Below are 20690 nucleotides of genomic sequence, written 5' to 3'. Positions count from 1 at the left end.
GGTTTTATTGTCTTGGCAAATGCAAATGTTGTGTGGCAATGAAAATGACCACAAAAGTTTTAGTTGGCTTGTACAACCTGAGACTTTGATAACGTTTACGTGGGCTTATGTTTTTGCAGTTGGTTGATGGCTTCCCGTAGTGCTTCTCTGCTGGTTTCTGTTTTAACACCAATTTCTTCTATGCTCTTTGAGTCCAGATTCACAAATGCTTCCCAGTCAACCTGCAAATTATAAGCCAGTAACGTTTCATGGCAATGCAAGTGTGCCAGGCCCTACCTCATTTTCTTCGAAGTTTTTAGCATACTTGTCAAGACCTAGTTGTTGTAGAACATCCATTACACCTGAAATGGAAAAAAGATGCTTTACCTAAATGACTGCAGCTGCAATGTTTAAACTGAAGCTATTACACTTAAATGCTTAAACTAGGAGACACATAAAAAATATGAATGACTACTAGATAAATAATGCAGTCTTGTTCCTACTTACACTTGTATCCTATCTAACCCACAAACATATTGGACTGCCTGCTGCTACTGTTTCACATTTAAGATTATTTTTGACTGAAATAATACTGATTCTAAATGGTTACCTTTTATTTGTAACATGTAAAAGGCTGATATCATTGCAGAAATGATTTCTGATACTTTCAAGAATGTGTGTTGAACTTAGATGTCTGGTTAGTGCTCATTATGCAGAATGGAATGGGGCCATTGTCACGGGGAATAATGTGTTACTTAATTATACATCATTGAAACCATTGTTTCCCGTCACAGCAAGAGTACCAAGATGCCTAATAAGTGTACTAACAGGCGTTTAGAGCTAGTTTGGGTGTGGCTGTGGCAATCTGATCCCTTGAGGACATTAAAAAGGCATACAATTTTCTTTTATTCAAACTACCAATCCTTTGGATCATTTCGAGCCACCTAAGGAGTCAGAAGAACCGAACACCGATTGTATTGCAATAATAAAAGCTTTCAAGGTTGTTATCACAATTTATTATATGAAGCATACTACAGTAAACTGCTTAAAGGGGTGGTGCCATCAAATTTCGAGGTTATAACAAGCCTGTTGTGGGTTTCCTCTGTATGCAAGGACACTCCACATGAAGGGTCGGACACAGCAAACGTTTAGAATATATTTTAATTCACTTCCAAAGTGTACCTAAATGCCCATTCTCCCGATCGAGACCCATCGCTGCTAGCGTGCCAGCACTGACGTAGCTCTATAGGAGGGGTAATGAAAGTTGTAGTGACGTCACACCAGATCTGCTGTAGTGACATGAGTGACCTCTGCCACCTCTGCAACGTACGTACCGGCAAAGCATCAGTTGCTGCATCACTTGCCGAGTTTCGATCGCTTCCTGGCTAAGTGCGTCACAGCCTTGTGTAGCCACGTGACCAAGCCCCCTACACTGCTACGTCACTGCCACGTCACTGCCCACCCTCGGCGCCCAGAAACCGAAACCGAAAGTTGTCCACATAAAAAGGCGATATTAAATTATTTAGCGAGAATACATGAATCTTGGTGCGTGTATCATGCTTCCTGGAGCTATAGGAAACGCTTACAGCAAAGAATGCGCAAGCCACAAATTTGGTGGCACCACCCCTTTAAATGGAACTCGGAAGAACAAAAATTGTCTCCTATTCATCCTCATTGTGGTTAAGCAGAGGACAAAAATAACCAAAAATCATTTTATTCAAAAAGCACTGAAGTGATAATAATGGTGTGGTGAAAAAAAGCAGACTTGAGTGTGTTCTGCTGCTAATATTGCAGTGTCTTTTGCACAAGGTTGTGTTCATGCATGAAAGAATCTAGAATAATTCAGCACAGTTCTCACATTCGAAATAGAGCTGCAGATTTTGAGCTATATAACTTGCCACCTGGTATGACAGCAGAATAGTAATATCTATGTCTTCGCAAACAGTCACAGCATTCGTCTAGAACCTCAGTGATAACACGTCCAACTGTCTTCTCGCAGCTGGTAACAAGGGCATCAACTGAGGCGTGCATTTCTGATCTGGATGAAGCCGTAGTTGCAGCCTGAATTTAAGATATCTGCCCCATGGTGCTCTCTTCATCTTCGAGGATCATTACCTTGCATTCAGTCCTTATAAAAATTAAGTCGGAACTGATTACGTAAAATACTCATCCTGGATGTGAAGGCGGATGCATGCGGAGCTGGAAAGAAGCCGTTTAGGCACACTATTTCTCTTAACTTATGTGAAAGTCATCTTCAGTTTGCTATACACCATTGCATTGTCACAGACATTGAAAAGAGCCTGTGTAGCTAGTTTTCAATCCCACAACTAGATACGGAAATACTGGATGAAGCTTCAACATGCCTAGCCTCTACGTCATTTTGAATATTTCACTCTGTGATTTGGCCAATGCAAACGGTTTTGACAAGAATAAATATGAGATGGCTACCTTTTCGAATCACTAGGAGATACTGTCTTTCATATAATTGTGATATATTTAGAAGAACTTTTCACATTTGTTATGTCACAATGAGTAATGAGAATGTACTTTAATGGCTTTACCGAAAATAAATAATGAAAATAGGTGTTTTTCTCAAATAGTCAAGGCTTTCCGCAAGTACCCCCCTGAAAAAAATTCCTGGCTACGGGCCTGCCTTGAACTATCTACAGTTGTCAGGAGGTTACGTGCCTAGCAAAGTCCTGGCTATAGATACACCTTTGCAACTTTTACATCTTCAATTTAACTTGACTTTTACGCAACTGCCTTCTGGATTGAATTCTATTCACTATTTACAGCATCACCACTTGACAAACTTGTTGGACTTTACATGTTTTACACACTGATGATGTAGGTGAGGTAGTGCTTGTGGGTGGCCAATGAAAATTGATGTTCTGTTTATCTAGCATTTCATTTAAGCAAGCTGCATTTATCTAGTCTGCTGTACTTCTTTCGTATTTCTTTTACAGCTTCAAACTTGAAAAAAAGGTATTGATGCCACAGGCAAGTTTCTTCACATCATGTATTTTCGTATGTAGGCTCAAAGGGCAAGAAAGATGGCAATGAAGGAGTCATCCATTTTACATACCTGGGGGCTCTGGTTTAATGCAGGGAGGTTGCTTGAAATGTCGAAGAAATATTGGTTCAGTGGCCGTTCTCATAATCTGCATGAGAAGCGAATGTTTGTTCATTACACATCATTCTTTATGGATCTCTCAGTATACAGCTGCACCTTTTGTATGTGTGGTTGGGCAGTAGTATCAGGCATGGCTGCTGGGGTGGCTTCAAGCATTTTTGCGTAGTTTGGAAGTGACAGTGGTGCTGCTTTGAAAACAGCGTCTACTTCAGGAAAAGTCTGCAGAAAAGACAAGGTATGTCTAATAAGAAATAACTGCCATTCGTTGCTGTATACAGTACTGTTAAAGGGAAGACCAAATTAGTTTGTCAGAACTGAATACATTTGGAGTACATTATGTATCTGGCAATAATTTTTTTATCATTATAGGTCTACCTAACATATCACATCAAGCCATATTTTTTTTGTGAAGTTGACAATGCATCCAAGTTATATTGGTTTGAATAGTGACTGAGTGTTCAGGAGTGCTGACACGACATTTTCGATCTAACAGAAAAAACTAAATTCGAACCAGAATGCTCTAATAATTTACTAGGATAGTTTCCTTCTACAAACCATTTGTTTTAGGTGTACAGGAGGTGAGTACATCATGGCATAACAAGACATCGGCTCATACCCTTCATAATCACTGCATCTGCTATACATGAGCACAGCTTCAATAACTGCTTTTGTTAATTTTTTTATGAACAACAACAACAAGCTAGCATTCTCGCTACACAACATTAGGAAATGTTACGTCATAATGTAACGATAACACCAATGACATAAAATCCACAAATGCGTGAGCGACTTAATTGCTAAATTAATATGTATAGTACATGTCTTACAAGTGTCTTTCAACCTTCATATTTCCTAATTGTCATCTTTTTATGTGTAAGAAATGTGTGTTAGAGTTATACAGCTTTTAAAGTAGGTGTCTGTACTTCTTTAAAAGTGGCCTGTACAGCCACTGACATGCAGTCATGCATGCAGTTGCATGCAATATTATTAGCTAAAACACTCTACAGGAGTGAAGCTGATACATCTGCAGCAGCATCACTATATCCGATTCTTCATGTACTCAGATATCACAGTGTAAGAATGAGCTTGCACGCATCGCACAAGTCCCTATAAACAGAGCTCGTAAAAGCACTGCTAACGCTGACACATATGGTGGGGGCATGCAGCTTGGTTTTCCCACAGTGTTTATTTCTTCAATTCAATAAAAGCTGTTCATATATATCACAAAGGCTGTCAAAAATACTGTGTCTTGTACATCTATATCTGTATTTATTCTCTGTCCAAAACATTTCATCACACAACTACTATAGTTGAATAGCTGGAAGCCAGGGTTCTTGCAATGAGATTTTTTTTCAACTTACTATTTGCGGAGATGTGAAGGAAATGTCTAAAGCAGGCAGTGTGCTAGGCCTTGGTGATGTGCTCAGTGACTGCAGGTCCAAAGCCAAAGAACTAGGCTGGTTGGCTGCTTGACTGACACTTTTTTGCACTACCTGTCTACCTTTCCATGGTGTCAGCTTTTGTGTTACATGACCAATCCAGCCCTATTTATAGCATATAAAGATGAAATAAAAAAGAACATATAAGCTTCAATAGCACAACATGAGAAAAATCACATCATGTGCCTCGCTTCCAAGGTGCCTTTGATTCATCGAACTAAGAAACCTCTCTTAAAGGGGCACTGACACCAATTTTCGAAGCTGACTTTACATCGCCATACAAATCTGAATGCAGAGGCATCTCTGACCAAGTGTGAAGCTCAGGAAATGCTGATAAAATATTATTTCGACATTAAAGCCAATTTTTGCACTGTGCACCTAATGACATCAACACTAGCATGAAGTCAGGCTACGGTATCAATTCACGCACCAGTTGTGATGACGTCAGGTACCAAAACATACAAAATGGCCACTTGTGTGTCGCCAATGGACCCACGTAGCGGATGGCCGTGGAAACGTCATATCTTGTGCGAGCACGTGGCGAGAAGCTCGTATTGTCTTGTGACATCAGGGTACAGTAAGAACTGCATCTAGCTTTTAAAAACATGTTGTAAATAATTTTTCAGGATGAACTCATGCTCACCAGTACATTTTCTAGGCTCTTGAGGGCTTAGCCTTTCATTTGACAAAAAAAAAAACTGAACATTTTTGTGTCAGTACCCCTTCAAAATATCATTCCGAGCACTTCTTCCACATATGATGTTTTTTTGTCGTTAATTGGGTAAACAGTCATTTCATGTAGACAATGGGCTTGCAACAACTGCTGCTGCTTCAAACACTACATTAAAGGGAGATGCTACTCGAAAAACGTGAGGTTTTTGAAAATTACAGATTTTCTGTTTTTAATTGTGTTGTTGAGTTCAGCTTCTCTACTTTCATGACAACAAAAATCAAGGTTGCATTTAAACAGAAAGTGGGTTAAAATTGGATTTAAAAAACACAAGCTGGCTGTTCAAAATTGGAAAGTGCACATTGTCGAGAGTCCCCTGGCTAACACCACACAGCTGCTTGCCATTGCAATTCTCACAAGAAGTTGACCAAAGTCGCATTCTCAAAATAACCATGATTTCCTAGCTCCCAAGTAGGAAGAAATAACAATAAAAAACATATATTCTCCCACATAACTAGCTTTAAATTTTACCTTTAAAGTGCACTTCTCTCAAGATGCAATTTTTGGCACCTTCTTTGGTTTGCCCATTTTTTTTTGGTACTTCTAATGCTCTGATCTTCATCAAATTTTCCCCATGTTTTCTTTACCATGTGGGGAGTGGCATTATCTTCTTTAAACTTTGATATCGCTTATGTACTAATTGTTATGAATTTCACTTAACTTGTTGCTGGGGTCAGAACATTTTAAGACTTCCCAGGCTTCAATTTTCTGTGCTTATTAACAAATTGTATATGCACTCTCAAGTACATTTCAGCATTTTACAGTTGATGGGGAAGAACATGAGCCATTAATGGCCTTTATAAATATAGAAGTTTAGTTATAGAAAAAGTGGGGGGAAAAAGGCCTACATTTTACACATTGTCGTGATAGAGAACAAAACTTATGCAACTCGCTCTAAAACTGATTGCATTTTTAATATTAGCATAAAGAGCTCTATAAATAGCCCAAGTTTCCATGCTCTAGGGTGAATATTAAAAATAAAAGGTTGGGGGGGGGGGGTTGTCTTTGAGTAGCAGGCTTGGTTTTCATTAGTCACCTCACAATGTAAATTGTAGGCAGCCATGCAAACAATGGTGTAGCTTTTGGCTTAGTGGTTGCATTACCATCAGACTAAAAGTGAACACTAAGAAAAGAATCCTTAAAAGTTGCTCACCCTAAATGCCTTGAAATGCTGAGGGTCACTCTGTCTTCTGAAAGTTATTTACTAGTTAAATTAATCACCATTAACTAAACATCATGCATAACAGGTTTAGTAACCCAAGTCTTCTAAAGGTGGGGAAAACAATGGCAACTGCTTTCACACAGTACCTCTCGTTCCCTGGTAATGACGTGCGGGCAGCTGTCTGGTCAGCCAGCATCCGAATGATTTTGGCATCTCCATTCTCTGGAACCAAAATGAGAGTGGAAACTTTTACATCCATAAAACCGTCTCACACTATATCGTGCCACATGCAAAAGTAAACTAGCGAGCCCCACTGACCAAGATAGCAAGCAATGTCAAGAGCAGTAGCGCCATTGAAAGCTTCTACACAGACGTCAGCACCTGAGCCAATGAGGTAGCGCACAATGTTGACATGCCTGTTGAAAAAAAGAAGAAAAATAAAGAAATGTGTGCCTTCAGGAGCCAAGAAAAGTTGCAGTGGAAAAACAAATGTGAAATAGAGAATACCACATCATACCCATGATATACAGCATGCATGAGTGCTGTCCAGCCAGCTGTGTAGTCTTGCATCTCCAGATCAGCATTGTTTTTTACCAAGAGTGTGACAGCATCCATGCAGCCCAGTATGACAGCATGCATTAAGGGAGTTGTGCCCTTCTTTAGGTCGCACCAGTTAGTACATGATGGATGATCCTTCAAGAGTCTCTTCAATTCCTTCAAGTTGCCTTGAAAAAAAAAATGTACCAAAGTTGTAATTAGGTAAAACATTATGATATTGCAATTAACTGACTGCAAAAACTATGAATGAAGTGATTACAAAAAATGTGATGCAGCTGCAACACACATGTTCGAATTTGTGTGAAGTGAAGAATTACCGAAGCAGTTAATAACTACATGTGATGCATACAGTTGCACTTCATTTCATCCAACACAACAAATAGCACTCTTATGCAATAAATGTGGATATGCCCTGTACGGGTGACAAGCTTAAAGGGGTCCTGCAACACTTTTTCAGCATGATCAGAAAGTGTTCTTCAAAAGTCTCTGTTCTTTCTAGTGCTTCACCATCGTGAACCAACACGCCCGACTGGCAGTCGTGGTCAGAAAACGCTGCCGATCGGTAGTAGAGGCTCCTGAGAACATGTTAGCCAAAAATTATAGTGCAGTTTGCTGCCTAGAATTAACAATTAATTCTCGAGGTCAGCTAGAAATCGCTCGCTCTTCTCTCGATAAATGATGCCACAAACCCAAATGACTGCACCATAAACCCAAAGCCCATGGTCATTGGCTGATTTGAGCATCGTGAGCTGCATAGTTACCACGACCACCGCGGGATGCCGTGACTTGCCTGCGCGCTTGCTCGCGATCGCACTGAAAGTAAGCTGGGCGTTCAAAGAAAAAAAGAGAAATGTAATGATGCGCACTAACGAATGGGCATAGCTTCTTGCCCCCTTGTCATCCCCCCTCCCTTCTGCATAGTTTTCAGCGAGCTCGCTGGTATGAAAGGAGAGAGAATGCGTACGACAAAACCCTGTAACTCTGCTCCTACTTGACGGATTCTAAAAATGTTTGCAGCAGTCGATTCGTGAGGCAATAAACTCCTTTAATGAAGCCATTTGATGATCACTTGGAAAAGTGTTGTAGGACCTCTTTAATATCACGCAATTTTTATGCACACGATGTTTTTCACAAGATTTGCCAAAATACAAACACCAAATCGGGTGAATACTATATAGTGTGAGAGACACCAACCATCACAAGGATGAAAGTGATGCATGATGCATGTCAAGGAAAAAAATCTGCAGTTTCCACAAAATGGCAAAAGCAATTAATGCGACAGCAACACACTGGAATACTATACGAAGTAACTTGATAGAACGGTAGCTTGGACTAGTTCGTGATTTAGCATCAACATATTTGCACAGCGCAAAATGAACAAGGTCAGATGAGAGAACATAACAAAGGTGCTGACTTCAACTAAGTTTTATTAGCGAAAATGCTAGAAACATATACACAAGATATCAGCATGACAACAGTATAAATCAGTGCAAAAATGGGGTAGGCCAAATATAAAAAATTTATTAAAAAGAAACCATTTCATGTCATCTACAATTCCATTAATGGCTCAGTGTGCTTTGGAGATGTGAGAAGCATGAGCTTACATTATCTGTACAGGTTTTATTACATGCTAACCTGCACTACTTGGTATGTTGTAATAACAACTTGTAATGCTATGATACTAGCAGCACTACTACCTAGCAAATCAGAAACATGTGCTCATTGTGAATGCTAGTCAAAAAAAAAAAAAGCTTAAGTTAGAAGCATAGTATGACGCAGAGTGAAGCATAATACTAAATGAATTAAGTATTGCACTTGCACTTATACACACATTCATGCACTGAGAAAATCAAATCATTGCATTATGGTATATAATATGAAAACATCATAATTTGCAGAAGTTATCCTTTCTTTTATGTTCTTTTTATGTACTTCATATGTGTGAGCTTTTCCTTGTTTAAAAATTCCATAACTTATGGTACAGTAGCTCATGCACATGAAAATATAAGACAATATTTTCGGGACAAATCGTTCTTCCAAAGCAATATTTTCACATGGTTTCTTTATGTGTGGTGCCCCGCACATATTATGTACATGCAGCTTTCATGACAGCCAGATGAGTAACTTACCCCCTGCAATAGCTTTGAAGACATCAATAATGGTTGGATCGTACTCTGTAAAAAGCGAACAAGATGGAGTTAATCAAACAGCTCATGCAATCATTAGTTTTATTAGAAATATGTGGAATAACTAGCAAATGCACTGCACTACAGTTATAAACAGTTTAGCACTGGACTTATTCTACTACTAGTTTGTGCATCTGAACCCAATAAACCAAAACAATAAGTATGGCAATGACAAATTGATTTTCTGACTCATCATAAATGGACTGTGCTGCTGCAATTTTAAGCCACAGGTTCATAAACCCTTTATTAACTGTGCAACATAACCTTTTGGTATATTTTCGTGCCATAAACTTGCGATAGAAGTATTGAACACTGGGCAAGTTTTTATTTCATAATTAAAAAGCACAACAGATAAGAGATGGAGGCAAAAGCGAATGACATGAATGCGAACGAACTGGTGTTTGTTCATCAGAAACATCCATTGTTACAAAGCAGATACGAAGGTCCTGGGCCAGCTGTCTCCAAACGAGTTTTCCTGCTTCTTGATCTCCCCCCCCCCCTTTTCTTCCAAACTGGTCGGACGTGGAGAGTGAGAGTGCAGTGGTCCCTGGCGTGTCATCCTGGGGGCGGTGACCTACGTGTCGAAGAGACGGACCCTCTAAAGGCATGCACGTTTGTGATTGGACGTTTGCTAGTTATGCAGCTTCAAAGGCATGCACGTTTGTGATTGGACATTTGCCGATTAAGGAGTTTCCCTATCTTGGGAATGAAGCGTATTTAAGGAGCAGCAGAGCGTCTGCTCGGCACGGATCGATCGGACTAGATGTCGTTCTGACGATCCTGTCCTCTATGATGTTGTAAATAAACGTCTGTTAAGTTTTCCTCAACACCGGTCTCTCTGCCTCGGCTTCCTGCTGTTCTGGACGTCCCTGGGCCTGCGGTACGACTCCCGCCACTCAGCTCCACGCTACCCCCTGAGTCCGCGTCGGTCAACGTCGCACTCGTAACACCATCTGCAGATGGATGATAAACAGCCACCTGCATCCATTACTCAATCACAGAGATAACAAAAGAATATAATCATAACTGATGACAATGCTTATACATTGCTACATTTGCCTCCTTGATTTTGGCATTAGGCAAGGTTCACAAGAACAATGCAAACTTAGTTTTTGTTGTTGGTGTTGTTCGTGTTCAACATCCTGTTTTACCTTAGTGAACCTATGTACAGTGCTGTCATGAACTAGTAAAGAAATTACATCAAAATCATAGCAAATTGTGTTTGATGCCAGCACTTGTACACTTGCATATCACATGTATAGGCTGGTAAAATTCAATCTCATAAATGGTGAGAGCGATGATATGCAATACTGTGAGTGCCCATACTGTTTCACTGTCTTTGCCAACTACTCCGGCAATAACTTTCTTGTTTGAGAAACAAAGCAGAAAAATATATTTCCTGAAACTTGCCCAAAGTCACTTGTAGAAAGTGACTTTGTAAATTCTTGTCTAACCTTTGGCTTATCGCAAATCATTACCGCAGCAACGCGTCACAGTAATAATACATCAAGCCTGCTGGATTTATTTCCAACGTCTCACCCTAATAATGTCTCTTCACTTGCTTATCTTACACCTTTGAGTGATCATGTAGTTGTTTTCGCTACTTACAAGTATCAGCTACCACATCCACCAAAGGTAAAAAAAAACAATAACGCTTTACGACCGAGGTAACTAAGATGCCATTAATGATGAATTAGGTGTTTTTTGTGAATGTTTCCTCAGTGACTTCTCCCAGAGAAATGTCGAGGAAAATTAGTGCCTTTTTAAAAATAAAGTGCAGTAACTAACTAAAACTCACATTCCTACTATTACGGTTACGGAGCGATCTAGAACACCATTGTTTAATTCATCACTCAAACGAATGAAAAACAAAACGAAAATTCCGCGCGGCTAGGTCACTGAATACGCCTTTAGCATGGCAGAAATACCGCGACACCGAAAAAGAATTTCAGTCTCTTGCCGTTAAAGCAAAGCGTACATTCTTTTCTTCTACCCTTCCAAACATGTTAAAAAATAATTCGAAAGGATTCTGGAAAACAGTAAACCCACCACCCGCCAAATCGGTCTCGCTACGTGATGAATGTGATTGTGTGATAGTACCTGACTGCACTGTACCCGATGTTCTGAACTCTGCATTTTGTTCTGTTTTCACTGATGAGCAAGACGACACCTTGCCTGATACTCCATTTCTTGATCATCCACCCATGTCGGAACTCATTATCACTGCTGTAGGAATTGAAAAAGCTATCGAGTCTCTTAAGTTATCATCATCTGCAGGTGTCGACAACATAAATTCTAAAATACTGAAAAGTACAAAACGTGTATGTAGTGTAATCCTGCAGCGCATCTTTCAGCAGTCACTGACAACTGGAATGGTGCCACGGGACTGGAAAGTAGGAAAGATCATTCCCGTCCCCAAAAAAGGTACTTCTTTCTCCCCTAACAGCTATCGACCCATCTCACTGACATGTGTATGTTGCAAACTTATAGAACACGTCATTTACTCACATTTAGCTAAGTTTCTTCTCTCTGTTGACTATTTCCACCATAACCAACACGGTTTCCAAAAAGGCCTTTCATGTGAGACACAATTAGCTTTATTTATAAATGACATTAGCTCCGCCATAGATGTTAACGTACCAGTAGATGCCTTATTTCTCGATTTTGAAAAGGCCTTTGACAAGGTCCCGCACAAAAACTTTTTTTAAAGCTATCGCGCCTGAATTTTCACCCACTTGTAATCAATTGGATTCAAGATTTTTTGTCCAATAGAAAACAATTTGTCTTTGCAAACAACTACTCTTCTGCATCATCTCCCATTAGATCAGGTGTTCCCCAAGGGTCCGTACTTGGACCTCTGCTCTTTTTGATCTATATCAATGACCTTCCTACAAATATTTCATCTAACATCAGATTATTCGCTGACGACTGTGTCATCTATCGGCCCATTCACAACAGTAATGACACCCTAGTGCTACAATCTGACATAATTCACGTTGAAGACTGGTGCGCCAAGTGGCTGATGTCTCTAAACGTTAATAAAACATCTCTTCTCTGTTTCCATCGCAGGAAAGGCTACCACACACCACAATACTTTCTTAGCAATTCTCCAATTTCCTCTGTCTCCTCGTATACATACCTTGGCATAGAACTCACCACCGATCTCACTTGGACACCCCACATAACCAATGTAGCCAGCAAAGCTAACCACGTACTCGGTTACCTCCACCGGAACTTACGCCTAGCACCATATTCACTAAAACTGCTAGCTTATAACACTCTACTGCGACCCAAGTTAGAATATGTATGTACCATATGGGATCCTCACCAACGTAACCTGATTAAAACATTAGAATCTGTCCAAAATCGTGCAACTAGGTTTATCCTCTCTGACTACTCATACACTAGCAGTATTACGGAGCTTAAATCTCGTATTAATCTTCCGAACCTTGCTCTTCGCCGCAAAGTCGCTCGGCTCAGTCTTTTTCACAAATTTTATCACGCTACCCCTCGTACACCTGCAATCATTCCAGCTCATCGCCATTCCAGCAGACTCAACCACACCAGATCTGTTCACCCGCCCTATGCTTGGACCGTAGCGCATTCGTCCTCGTTTTTCGTGCGCACGCCAAAGGACTGGAACACTCTCCCTGCCAGCACCGTGCACCACTCCAGTTCGATACTCTTCAAAGAAGACATTGTAAAACTTGTGCTATGTTAATCTACTGCCCACCCCGCGTGTAAAACCCCTAAATAGGGGCCTTTGAGGTACTGGAAATAAATAAAATGCAGCCCTCTGTGCAAAATAAAATTTTAGCACAAACAAGCTCATGCGAAAATCTATAACAACTTTTCAGGCAACGTAACACTTGTTGATTACACCTCTAAGTGCAAGCCCACACCTTTCTGACAGAGTAAAAAAAAATTGCATTTCTTCACCATTTGCACAAGCAATTATGTGACCTATTTCTAGAAACATTGGCAGCTTTTGTGCAGTTTCACCTTGGTTTGATGTAACTTGTGTCATGCTTCGAAGGTATTCAGCTGCTTCCATGTTTGAACAAGCTGTGGCTACATCCAAGGCTGTTTTGCCATAGAAATTCTGCTGGTTTGGGTCAGCACCATGGTTCATGAGCATCTGTACTACACGAAGGTGACCACCACTTGCAGCCAGCATGAGAGGACTTGTGCCTGCAGCATGCATGCAGCAGCCTAGCATTAAAAAATGGGCAGTCATGCACTGCAACATGTTTTCTTATCAGTACGCAATTTAAGACACAAGTTACTTATCATTTTTCAGTAAAGAAAGTTAATGGGTAACACATCCATCAGATGATTTTTAGGGTAAACCTTTGCCCAGCTCAGCAGCTCTCATGTTTTGACATGCAACAGTATAAAAAGGCAGCCTAGAATGAAAATTTCTGCAGCTAATATAATACTAGTATTACAGGTAACATAGCATGGGCTCATATACAACAAGCACAACTCGTGGTGTTAAGGTGTTAATGTTTGGTTGACGCATTTGTGGCCTTGTATCTGAGCATGTTCATTTGTTCAAAGTGCGCATGCATTGGAAAGCTGTGAAATAAATTGGATTACCCGTAGTAATCAGTAAATGTCTCCAATATTTTCATACAAACTATGGTTAGCTAAGGCAGAAGCTTGAACCCACAGTTTATAACTAAAAATTCGCATTTAGAGTCCCTAAAAGAAAATTTTAAACTTAGGCCCTCATCAGTTTTCGAAAGGGAGTACACACACCTTATGCGGTCATAACTCATGCAATTGTTCTGTCACATCAGGTGTACCAGAAGGCTCTGTCCTCGGACCCTTACTCTTTTTAATTTACATTAATGACCTTCCATCCTGCATTACATCAACAATCAGACTATTTGCCAATGATTGTGTCATCTACCATGTAATAACTAACCCTCATGATTCATCTCAACTTCAATCTGATCTTGATAGCATTACCTCTTGGTGTTCACTCTGGTCCATGAAATTGAATATTAACAAATGCAAAATAATGAGGATATCCCAAGGAACTACTGACAGTACTACCCCTGCTTATTCAATTAATAATTTTCCGTTATAAATACCTAGGTGTTCACATAGATAACAATTTATCATGGAATACTCATATTAACTCTATGATTAACAATGCAAGCCGCACTTGGTTTCTTGTGTTGTAACTTTTCTTTGGCTCCTGTCTCCTTAAAACTAGAGCTGTGCGAATAGCAAAATTTTGGGTGCGAAGCGAATTCGAATAATAAAGATTGAGTGCGAATTGAATCGAATAATTTCGAATAATTTTCAAATATTTCTCAAACATTTTTCGAATAATTCGAAGTGAAATTACAAAAAAAGTTGCAGAGAATCCCTAAGTATGTTCTTGTGAGATAGCAACATGAAAGTGTTTCTTTTCACTAGGTTGATGAAGCGCTGGTGGGGTCATATTTCATAGTTGTCTTTTTTATCAAGAGTGAGGCAATGTAGAGGCCGAATTGTATTTATGTACATGATTTGGTGCAACAAAAGTGTTGCCGACAACACTTTACACGTGATAGGCAGAGATGCCATTTCCTCAGCCTCTCCTCCTCTTTCAACTGCTGTGGAAGGCCAACTGATGTGGCGGACAAGGGTGTGCTCCCTTCAAGTCCGGAGTTCCAAATCTGCCTCATAGACGTCGATATATAAGAACATCTGAAATTTTTGATGCTAAAAAGCTTCGGCGTCCGATTTTTCGGACTTCATGCCCAAATTTCAGGTCCAAAACAGCATTAAATGAGCCCCCAACTCTGCCACATCTTTCATCTCCATATTGGAACCAGCGTTTTCTAGAGTTAGTACATTTGCGACTGTAGCGGAGCTTGAAAGGCAGCTTTGCCGCAATACGGGGGTGTGATGAGCTGAAGCATACTGAAAATTTAGGGACCACTTCCAAACGGACGTTGACTGTCTCTTGGCTAAGTTCGACCGTAACGGACCTTGAAAGGCAGCTTTGCCGCGATACGAGGGTGTGGGGAGGTGAAGCATGTTGAAATTCTAGGGACCACTTCCAATCAGACGTTGACTGTCTCTTGCCTAAGTTCGACTGTAACGGAGCTTGAAAGGCAGCTTTGCCGCAATACGGGGGTGTGATGAGGTGAAGCATATTGAAAATCTAGGGACCACTTCTAACTGGACGTTGACTGTGTCTTGGCTAAGTTCGACCGTAACGGAGCTTGAAAGGCAGCTTTGCCGCAATACGAGAGTGTAATGAGGTGAAGCATATTAAAAATCTGAAGGGGTCACTTTCAACCGGACGTTGACTGCATTTGTTTTTGAGAAGTTCGAATAGTTCGAATAGTAAAATTTCAGTGCGAATCGAATCGAATAGCAAACACTATTCGAAAAATATTCGAAACTTCGAATATTCGCACACCCCTACTTAAAACTTCTTCCCAATAAAACACTAGTCAGGTCTAAACTCGAGTGCACCTCTTAAATCTGGGATCCTCACTCTTGTACACTTGTTAATGCACTAGAATCCATCGAAAATCGTTCAGCTCGTTTCATTGTTGCAAATTACTCTCGTACTGCCGGTATCACTTCAATAAAAACTTCTCTAGACCTCCCTAACCTTTCTAACGGAAGGAAGCAGGTCCGCCTATGCCTCTTTCATAAAATCTACTTTACGAATCCTGAACTAAAACGCTCATTGTTATCGCCACCTTCTTACGTTTCATCTCGCATGGACCATAATTTCAAAGTCCAAGTGCCGTTCTGCCTGTCCAACATGTACTTTCACTCCTACGTGCCAAAGACATAATCTGAATCGAATTACCTTCCTGCCTCCATCGCCAGCAACCCTGATCATGCATCATTCAAGACTGCCATTTTGAATTTGCAACACCACTCCTCTCTGTAATGCCGCAATGGCACTGAGAGCATTTAAGTAAATAAATAAATAAATAAATGATGCACTTGAAAGCAGGCACCAAAATGAGCTAGAATAACAATTTAGTCAGGCTCAACTGCATTTGACATCTACATAATGTGACACCATCACAGTTTGGCAGAGAATGGCTCTTATAACTGTTCTGCAGTGAATGGTCAATGCTTTTGCAGCATTTTTGCAAACTGATGTGAAGTGCAGTGCGCTGTGTTGTTAGTTGCGATACCCAGCGGTCTAAAATTGCATCAGACAGGTTCACTGAAAAGCGACACATACGATAAGCTGCCCGCTACATTGTACAACAGAGTCCCGCGAAATGGACATTATTTTGCGACTCCAAGCCGGCACATCAACTTATCAGCAATTACATGAAACAAGGAATCGCATACAGTCCTCTTGTGTGCTACATAATGAATATGTTAACTGAGGCATCTCAATCCGGGCAAACCGTTGCATTGCAATGGATTCCCAGTCACTGTGGCACAGCTGGGAATGAGCAAGCTGATGCAGAAGCAAAAATGGCGCACACTAACGGTGAAGTCATATCAATTCAATTTTCTCGATATGACATCAACGGCTTGCTGTCTGAGTCTATGAAAACATATATGACACGCTTATGGAATGACCCTAATTATCCCCAAGAGCGTCTTTACAGACTTGACTCTGGTCGTACTTTTCGGCTTCCATTCTGGTTAAGAAGAGACCAGGAAACATTACTACATAGATTGCGGCTGGGTGTTGCATATACACGAAGATACCTTTGCAAGGTTGGGCAGGAGCGAAACCCTAACTGCAGTGTGTGTCACACGTCTGAGACTATTCACCACATCCTGTGTGTGTGCCCTCAGTACGCGACCGAAAGACAATCACTTAAGTGCATCGTAGATCGTCTGGACTCCCGACCTTTTCCGGAGGAGAAGCTTTTGGGTGCTTGGGAACATGCAGACCAGGCCCAACGAAGTTTAAAGTGCCTCTTGAGATTTCTCAGCGATACAGGTTTAGATGCTCGTCTTTAGAGCATGTGTGGTATAAAGACTTTCGCGCATGTCCTGTCCCCGTGCAAGACAGTGTGTACAGTGACTCATTGTGCCATACCATAGTCACCCATCATCACACCTCCCTCTTTCTCTTTCTTTCCCCTTTCTCCTTACCCCCGTGAGGAGTAGCAGGATAGAAACCCGCTTTCCAGGCCGACCTCTCCTCCTTTTTGTCATTAAACATCTTCTTCTTCTTGACACATCCCACGAAACATGAAACCCCCATAAAACGTTTTATAGAGGTTTACAGAGGTTTTAAACGTTTTCAAGACGTTTTATAGAGGTTATGTGTTTCATGGGATACTACTCAGTGGCACATGTCCAGGCACATATCCAAGTTAGCATCAAAGAGGTTCATTGAAGAGTAGTACATAGTCAGTGGCCGTAAGTATGTGCCAAGTGGAACGTACAATAAAAGCCAGTTTCAGACAGCACTACCTCAGGGATCAGCCCAAGAAAACATCCAAGTAGTTATTATAAAAAACTGGGTTGAAATCGTCAAGAATGCTGTCCATTAACAAATACAAATTATACAGATCCCATGAACTGCGAGAATCAGTGTATGCAAAGCTTTCATGAGCCAGCAAGGCGATATGAAATGAGGTGACATTACAACAGACATTGCTGCAGATCTCAACAACAAATGCATCTTTCAGCCACCATACCATAACCATGATAACCACGACCTTGCAGATCACGTGGAAGTTTCATTAAGTATCACAACATATTGAATCATAGGATGCAATGTGTGTGACCTTGTACAAAACGTGGCACAATGCCTGGGTAAGATTTTATAGAAAATTTCGATGATGAATGCATTCCATAACTTCCATATTTAATAAATAAAATCCTTGCTGGCACCCCTCTTTCACTGCGTGTTCTGAAATACGTGGTGTGGTAGTGTTGTAGCAAAGTCTTTTCATTGATGCCGAGAGACAATGGCAATGGCAGCGAGAAGGCTGGGCAAGATATACATATTACTGCATATTTAGGCTAAAAGAAACTAGCATATACTGGTATACACATTTGCTCAGGCAAGGGCGTCCGCAGAAATTTTTCCAGGGGGGTGCATCCATGGGGGGGGGTTCACTACCGTGATGTGACCGGCAAGGTTAGTCAATAATATGTAATAACGTGCAAAGTTGGCTGGCAATCCTGAAGGCCGTTTCGCACGGATATGCGGACCTTTTGTGGGCTAACGAACGCGTGTGCAGCTTATTGCTACTGCATAGAAAGATATTATCCGAAATTCCAGGGGGGGGGGGCAGCCGCCCCCCCCCTCCGGACGCCCATGTGCTCAGGTGTCTCCATGCTATGTAATGTGACACACACAGCGATCTTGAAGAGCTAGTAGGCATTGCCATGATAGAAATATAGATGCCTTGCACATGATGTCAGACATGCATCATCCCACTGAACTGGTGCTCCAACATGGTGGCTACAGGACAATGTCAGTGTATCATAATCAATGCCACAGAACGCTATTGGTGTGTGTGCAAGAACTTACAACAGAACACCTGACCTCAACAGATGCAACTTTCCAACATCGCTGGTACTCCAATATAGTGGCTAAGACAGCGCCAGTGGAAGGCATCTATAAATACAGTTGTCGCCTGATAATTAGAGCATCAGGCTGCTGTGCTAAAGGCTCAATCTCTTCCTCAGGCATGCGATTTATTAGTTTTACAAAGTGTGAGCTGTTTGTCAAGGCAGCAGTGCCCAGTAGAGCAGTCAGGGAGATCTTGGAGGAAGCTTTGAAAATGTAGCGAGATCACTTACCAGTTGCTAGAAGTGCATGGTTGACAGAAGTTCCCCTCTGAAGAAGGACACCAATGACTGATGCATGTCCATTGATGGCAGCAGCAGCTAAAGGAGTGAGCCCTGAGCCAGAGTGGGCAGCAGCGCTTGCAACGTCTGCTCCTGCTTCTAGAAGGAGGCAGACTGTTGAGTGGTGACCTCCTGCTGCAGCCAATGTTAATGCACCAACACCTGCTCAGAAAAAAGTAAGTACACACACAATGATTGCTGGCACCGCCACAACCCTGTGTGCCAGATATCAGCAAATGGTTGTACTAAATCTGGAAAACTTGTTAATAAAGCCACCTTAAAATGAGAAAAAGTTGCGGGCACAAACTGGAATCAGCTTGCATAGGAGAGGGTGAATTTGAGATCATTGGGAGAGCCCTTTGTCCTGCATTGGACATAAAAATAGGCTGAGGATGATGACTTTCTATGGAAAGTAAATGAATATGCGTGGTGTATCACATTAAAAGAAGCCGAAATCTTCATCGTAAAGTTGAGACTTTATAGGAGTACACAGTACATGCTTAACCGGAGAGCAAGAGCAAAGCATAAAGTAATATAGCTCAAACAAAACACTCACATATCTTAGAAGAAATTTTTCATGTGCTCCTCCTGGTTTCAAACTTTTACTGTACAAAACACTAATTCTTTCAAAGGTGGAATATGTCACCTCAGTTTGGGACCCTTTCCATGATAACCTAATTTGCTCACTTGAAATGGCAGAATAACTCCGCATGCTTCATTATGTCTAATTATGTGCGAAGCGTAAGCGTTACTAGCATGAAGGTGAGCCTTGAACTACCGTCATTGTCATCCTGCCGTAAACTTTACCATTTGTGTCTTTTTCATTGCATATTGCATCATCGTTCATTGCACAATCACTTCATCTCTCCTCCCTAGTATGTATAGTCAATCATTGATCACCAACATAAGTTTGCCATTCCTTTTTGCAGGACTTCCACTTTCCATAACTCATTTCTTCCTAGGACTTGTGAGGATTGGAACTACTTTCCTGCTCTCATCACAGACATTACTGATTATCAACATTTCCGGACCACATAATAATAATATCTGGGGTTTAACGTCCCAAAACCACTTCCGGACCACATCAACTAACAGTAACTGATTAATTTACCTTATTTCTTTTTTGTTGTTCTTTATTTTCTTATGTTTTTCGACCCTGAGGGTACAATAAATGAAATGAAATACATGTCGCAACACTAACCCAAGAGGCTGGTTGCATTTATGGCCGCACCGTAATTTAATAACAGCGTCACTACAGAGACCTGACCATGCTGTGCAGCATGCATAAGCGGTGTCCAACCGCAGTTGTTCGTCAGGTTGACATCGGCGCCTTGCTCCAAAAGGTGTTCGGCCAACGTTTTGTACCCGTTTGTGGCTGCGATTTGCAACCCCGTTGTACCTTCGGCATCCTGAGCGTCAACTGGAATACCTGTAACGGTGGGAACGTTTTTTTTTTTTTTTTTCTGCTTAACGCGAGAAAATCGAGGCAGCTAACACTTCAAAGAAAAAGAAAACACTGACCATTTCTCAACAAATTACGTACTCCTGTCAAGTCATTTTCCAGGCACAACGACAAAAATGTATTTACTTTCTCCATCGTTTCGAAGAACCAGTCGCAATAAAAGTAAGACGTTTTTCGTCAAACTTTACGCCCAGGCGTCTTAGCTCCCTGTCTCTAGTTTCGCCGTTTCGCCTTGTTCCG

At 41.1% G+C, this 20690-nt stretch overlaps 1 protein-coding gene across 1 annotated transcript; it reads right to left on the bottom strand.

Annotated features, from left to right (window-relative positions):
* Positions 1-2: 2 nt before the first annotated feature.
* Positions 3-20666, bottom strand: LOC119378054 (ankyrin repeat and SAM domain-containing protein 6-like). The gene is made up of 14 exons (XM_049412732.1): positions 20510-20666; positions 20190-20417; positions 18941-19150; positions 13190-13378; positions 9131-9175; positions 6961-7168; positions 6762-6859; positions 6515-6665; positions 6435-6471; positions 4474-4656; positions 3209-3331; positions 3065-3140; positions 277-341; positions 3-221 (listed from the first exon to the last, which is right to left on the bottom strand). The coding sequence occupies exons 1-14, from the start codon at positions 20583-20585 to the stop codon at positions 96-98; spliced, it is 1815 nt and encodes a 604-aa protein (XP_049268689.1). The 5' UTR covers positions 20586-20666; the 3' UTR covers positions 3-95.
* Between the last annotated feature and the right edge of the window lie 24 nt (positions 20667-20690).

Source organism: Rhipicephalus sanguineus, chromosome 1 (assembly GCF_013339695.2).
Source record: "Rhipicephalus sanguineus isolate Rsan-2018 chromosome 1, BIME_Rsan_1.4, whole genome shotgun sequence".
Lineage (NCBI taxonomy): Eukaryota > Metazoa > Arthropoda > Arachnida > Ixodida > Ixodidae > Rhipicephalus > Rhipicephalus sanguineus.
Note: the sequence above shows the minus strand (reverse complement) of the source record. Positions and strands in the feature narration are given on the sequence as shown.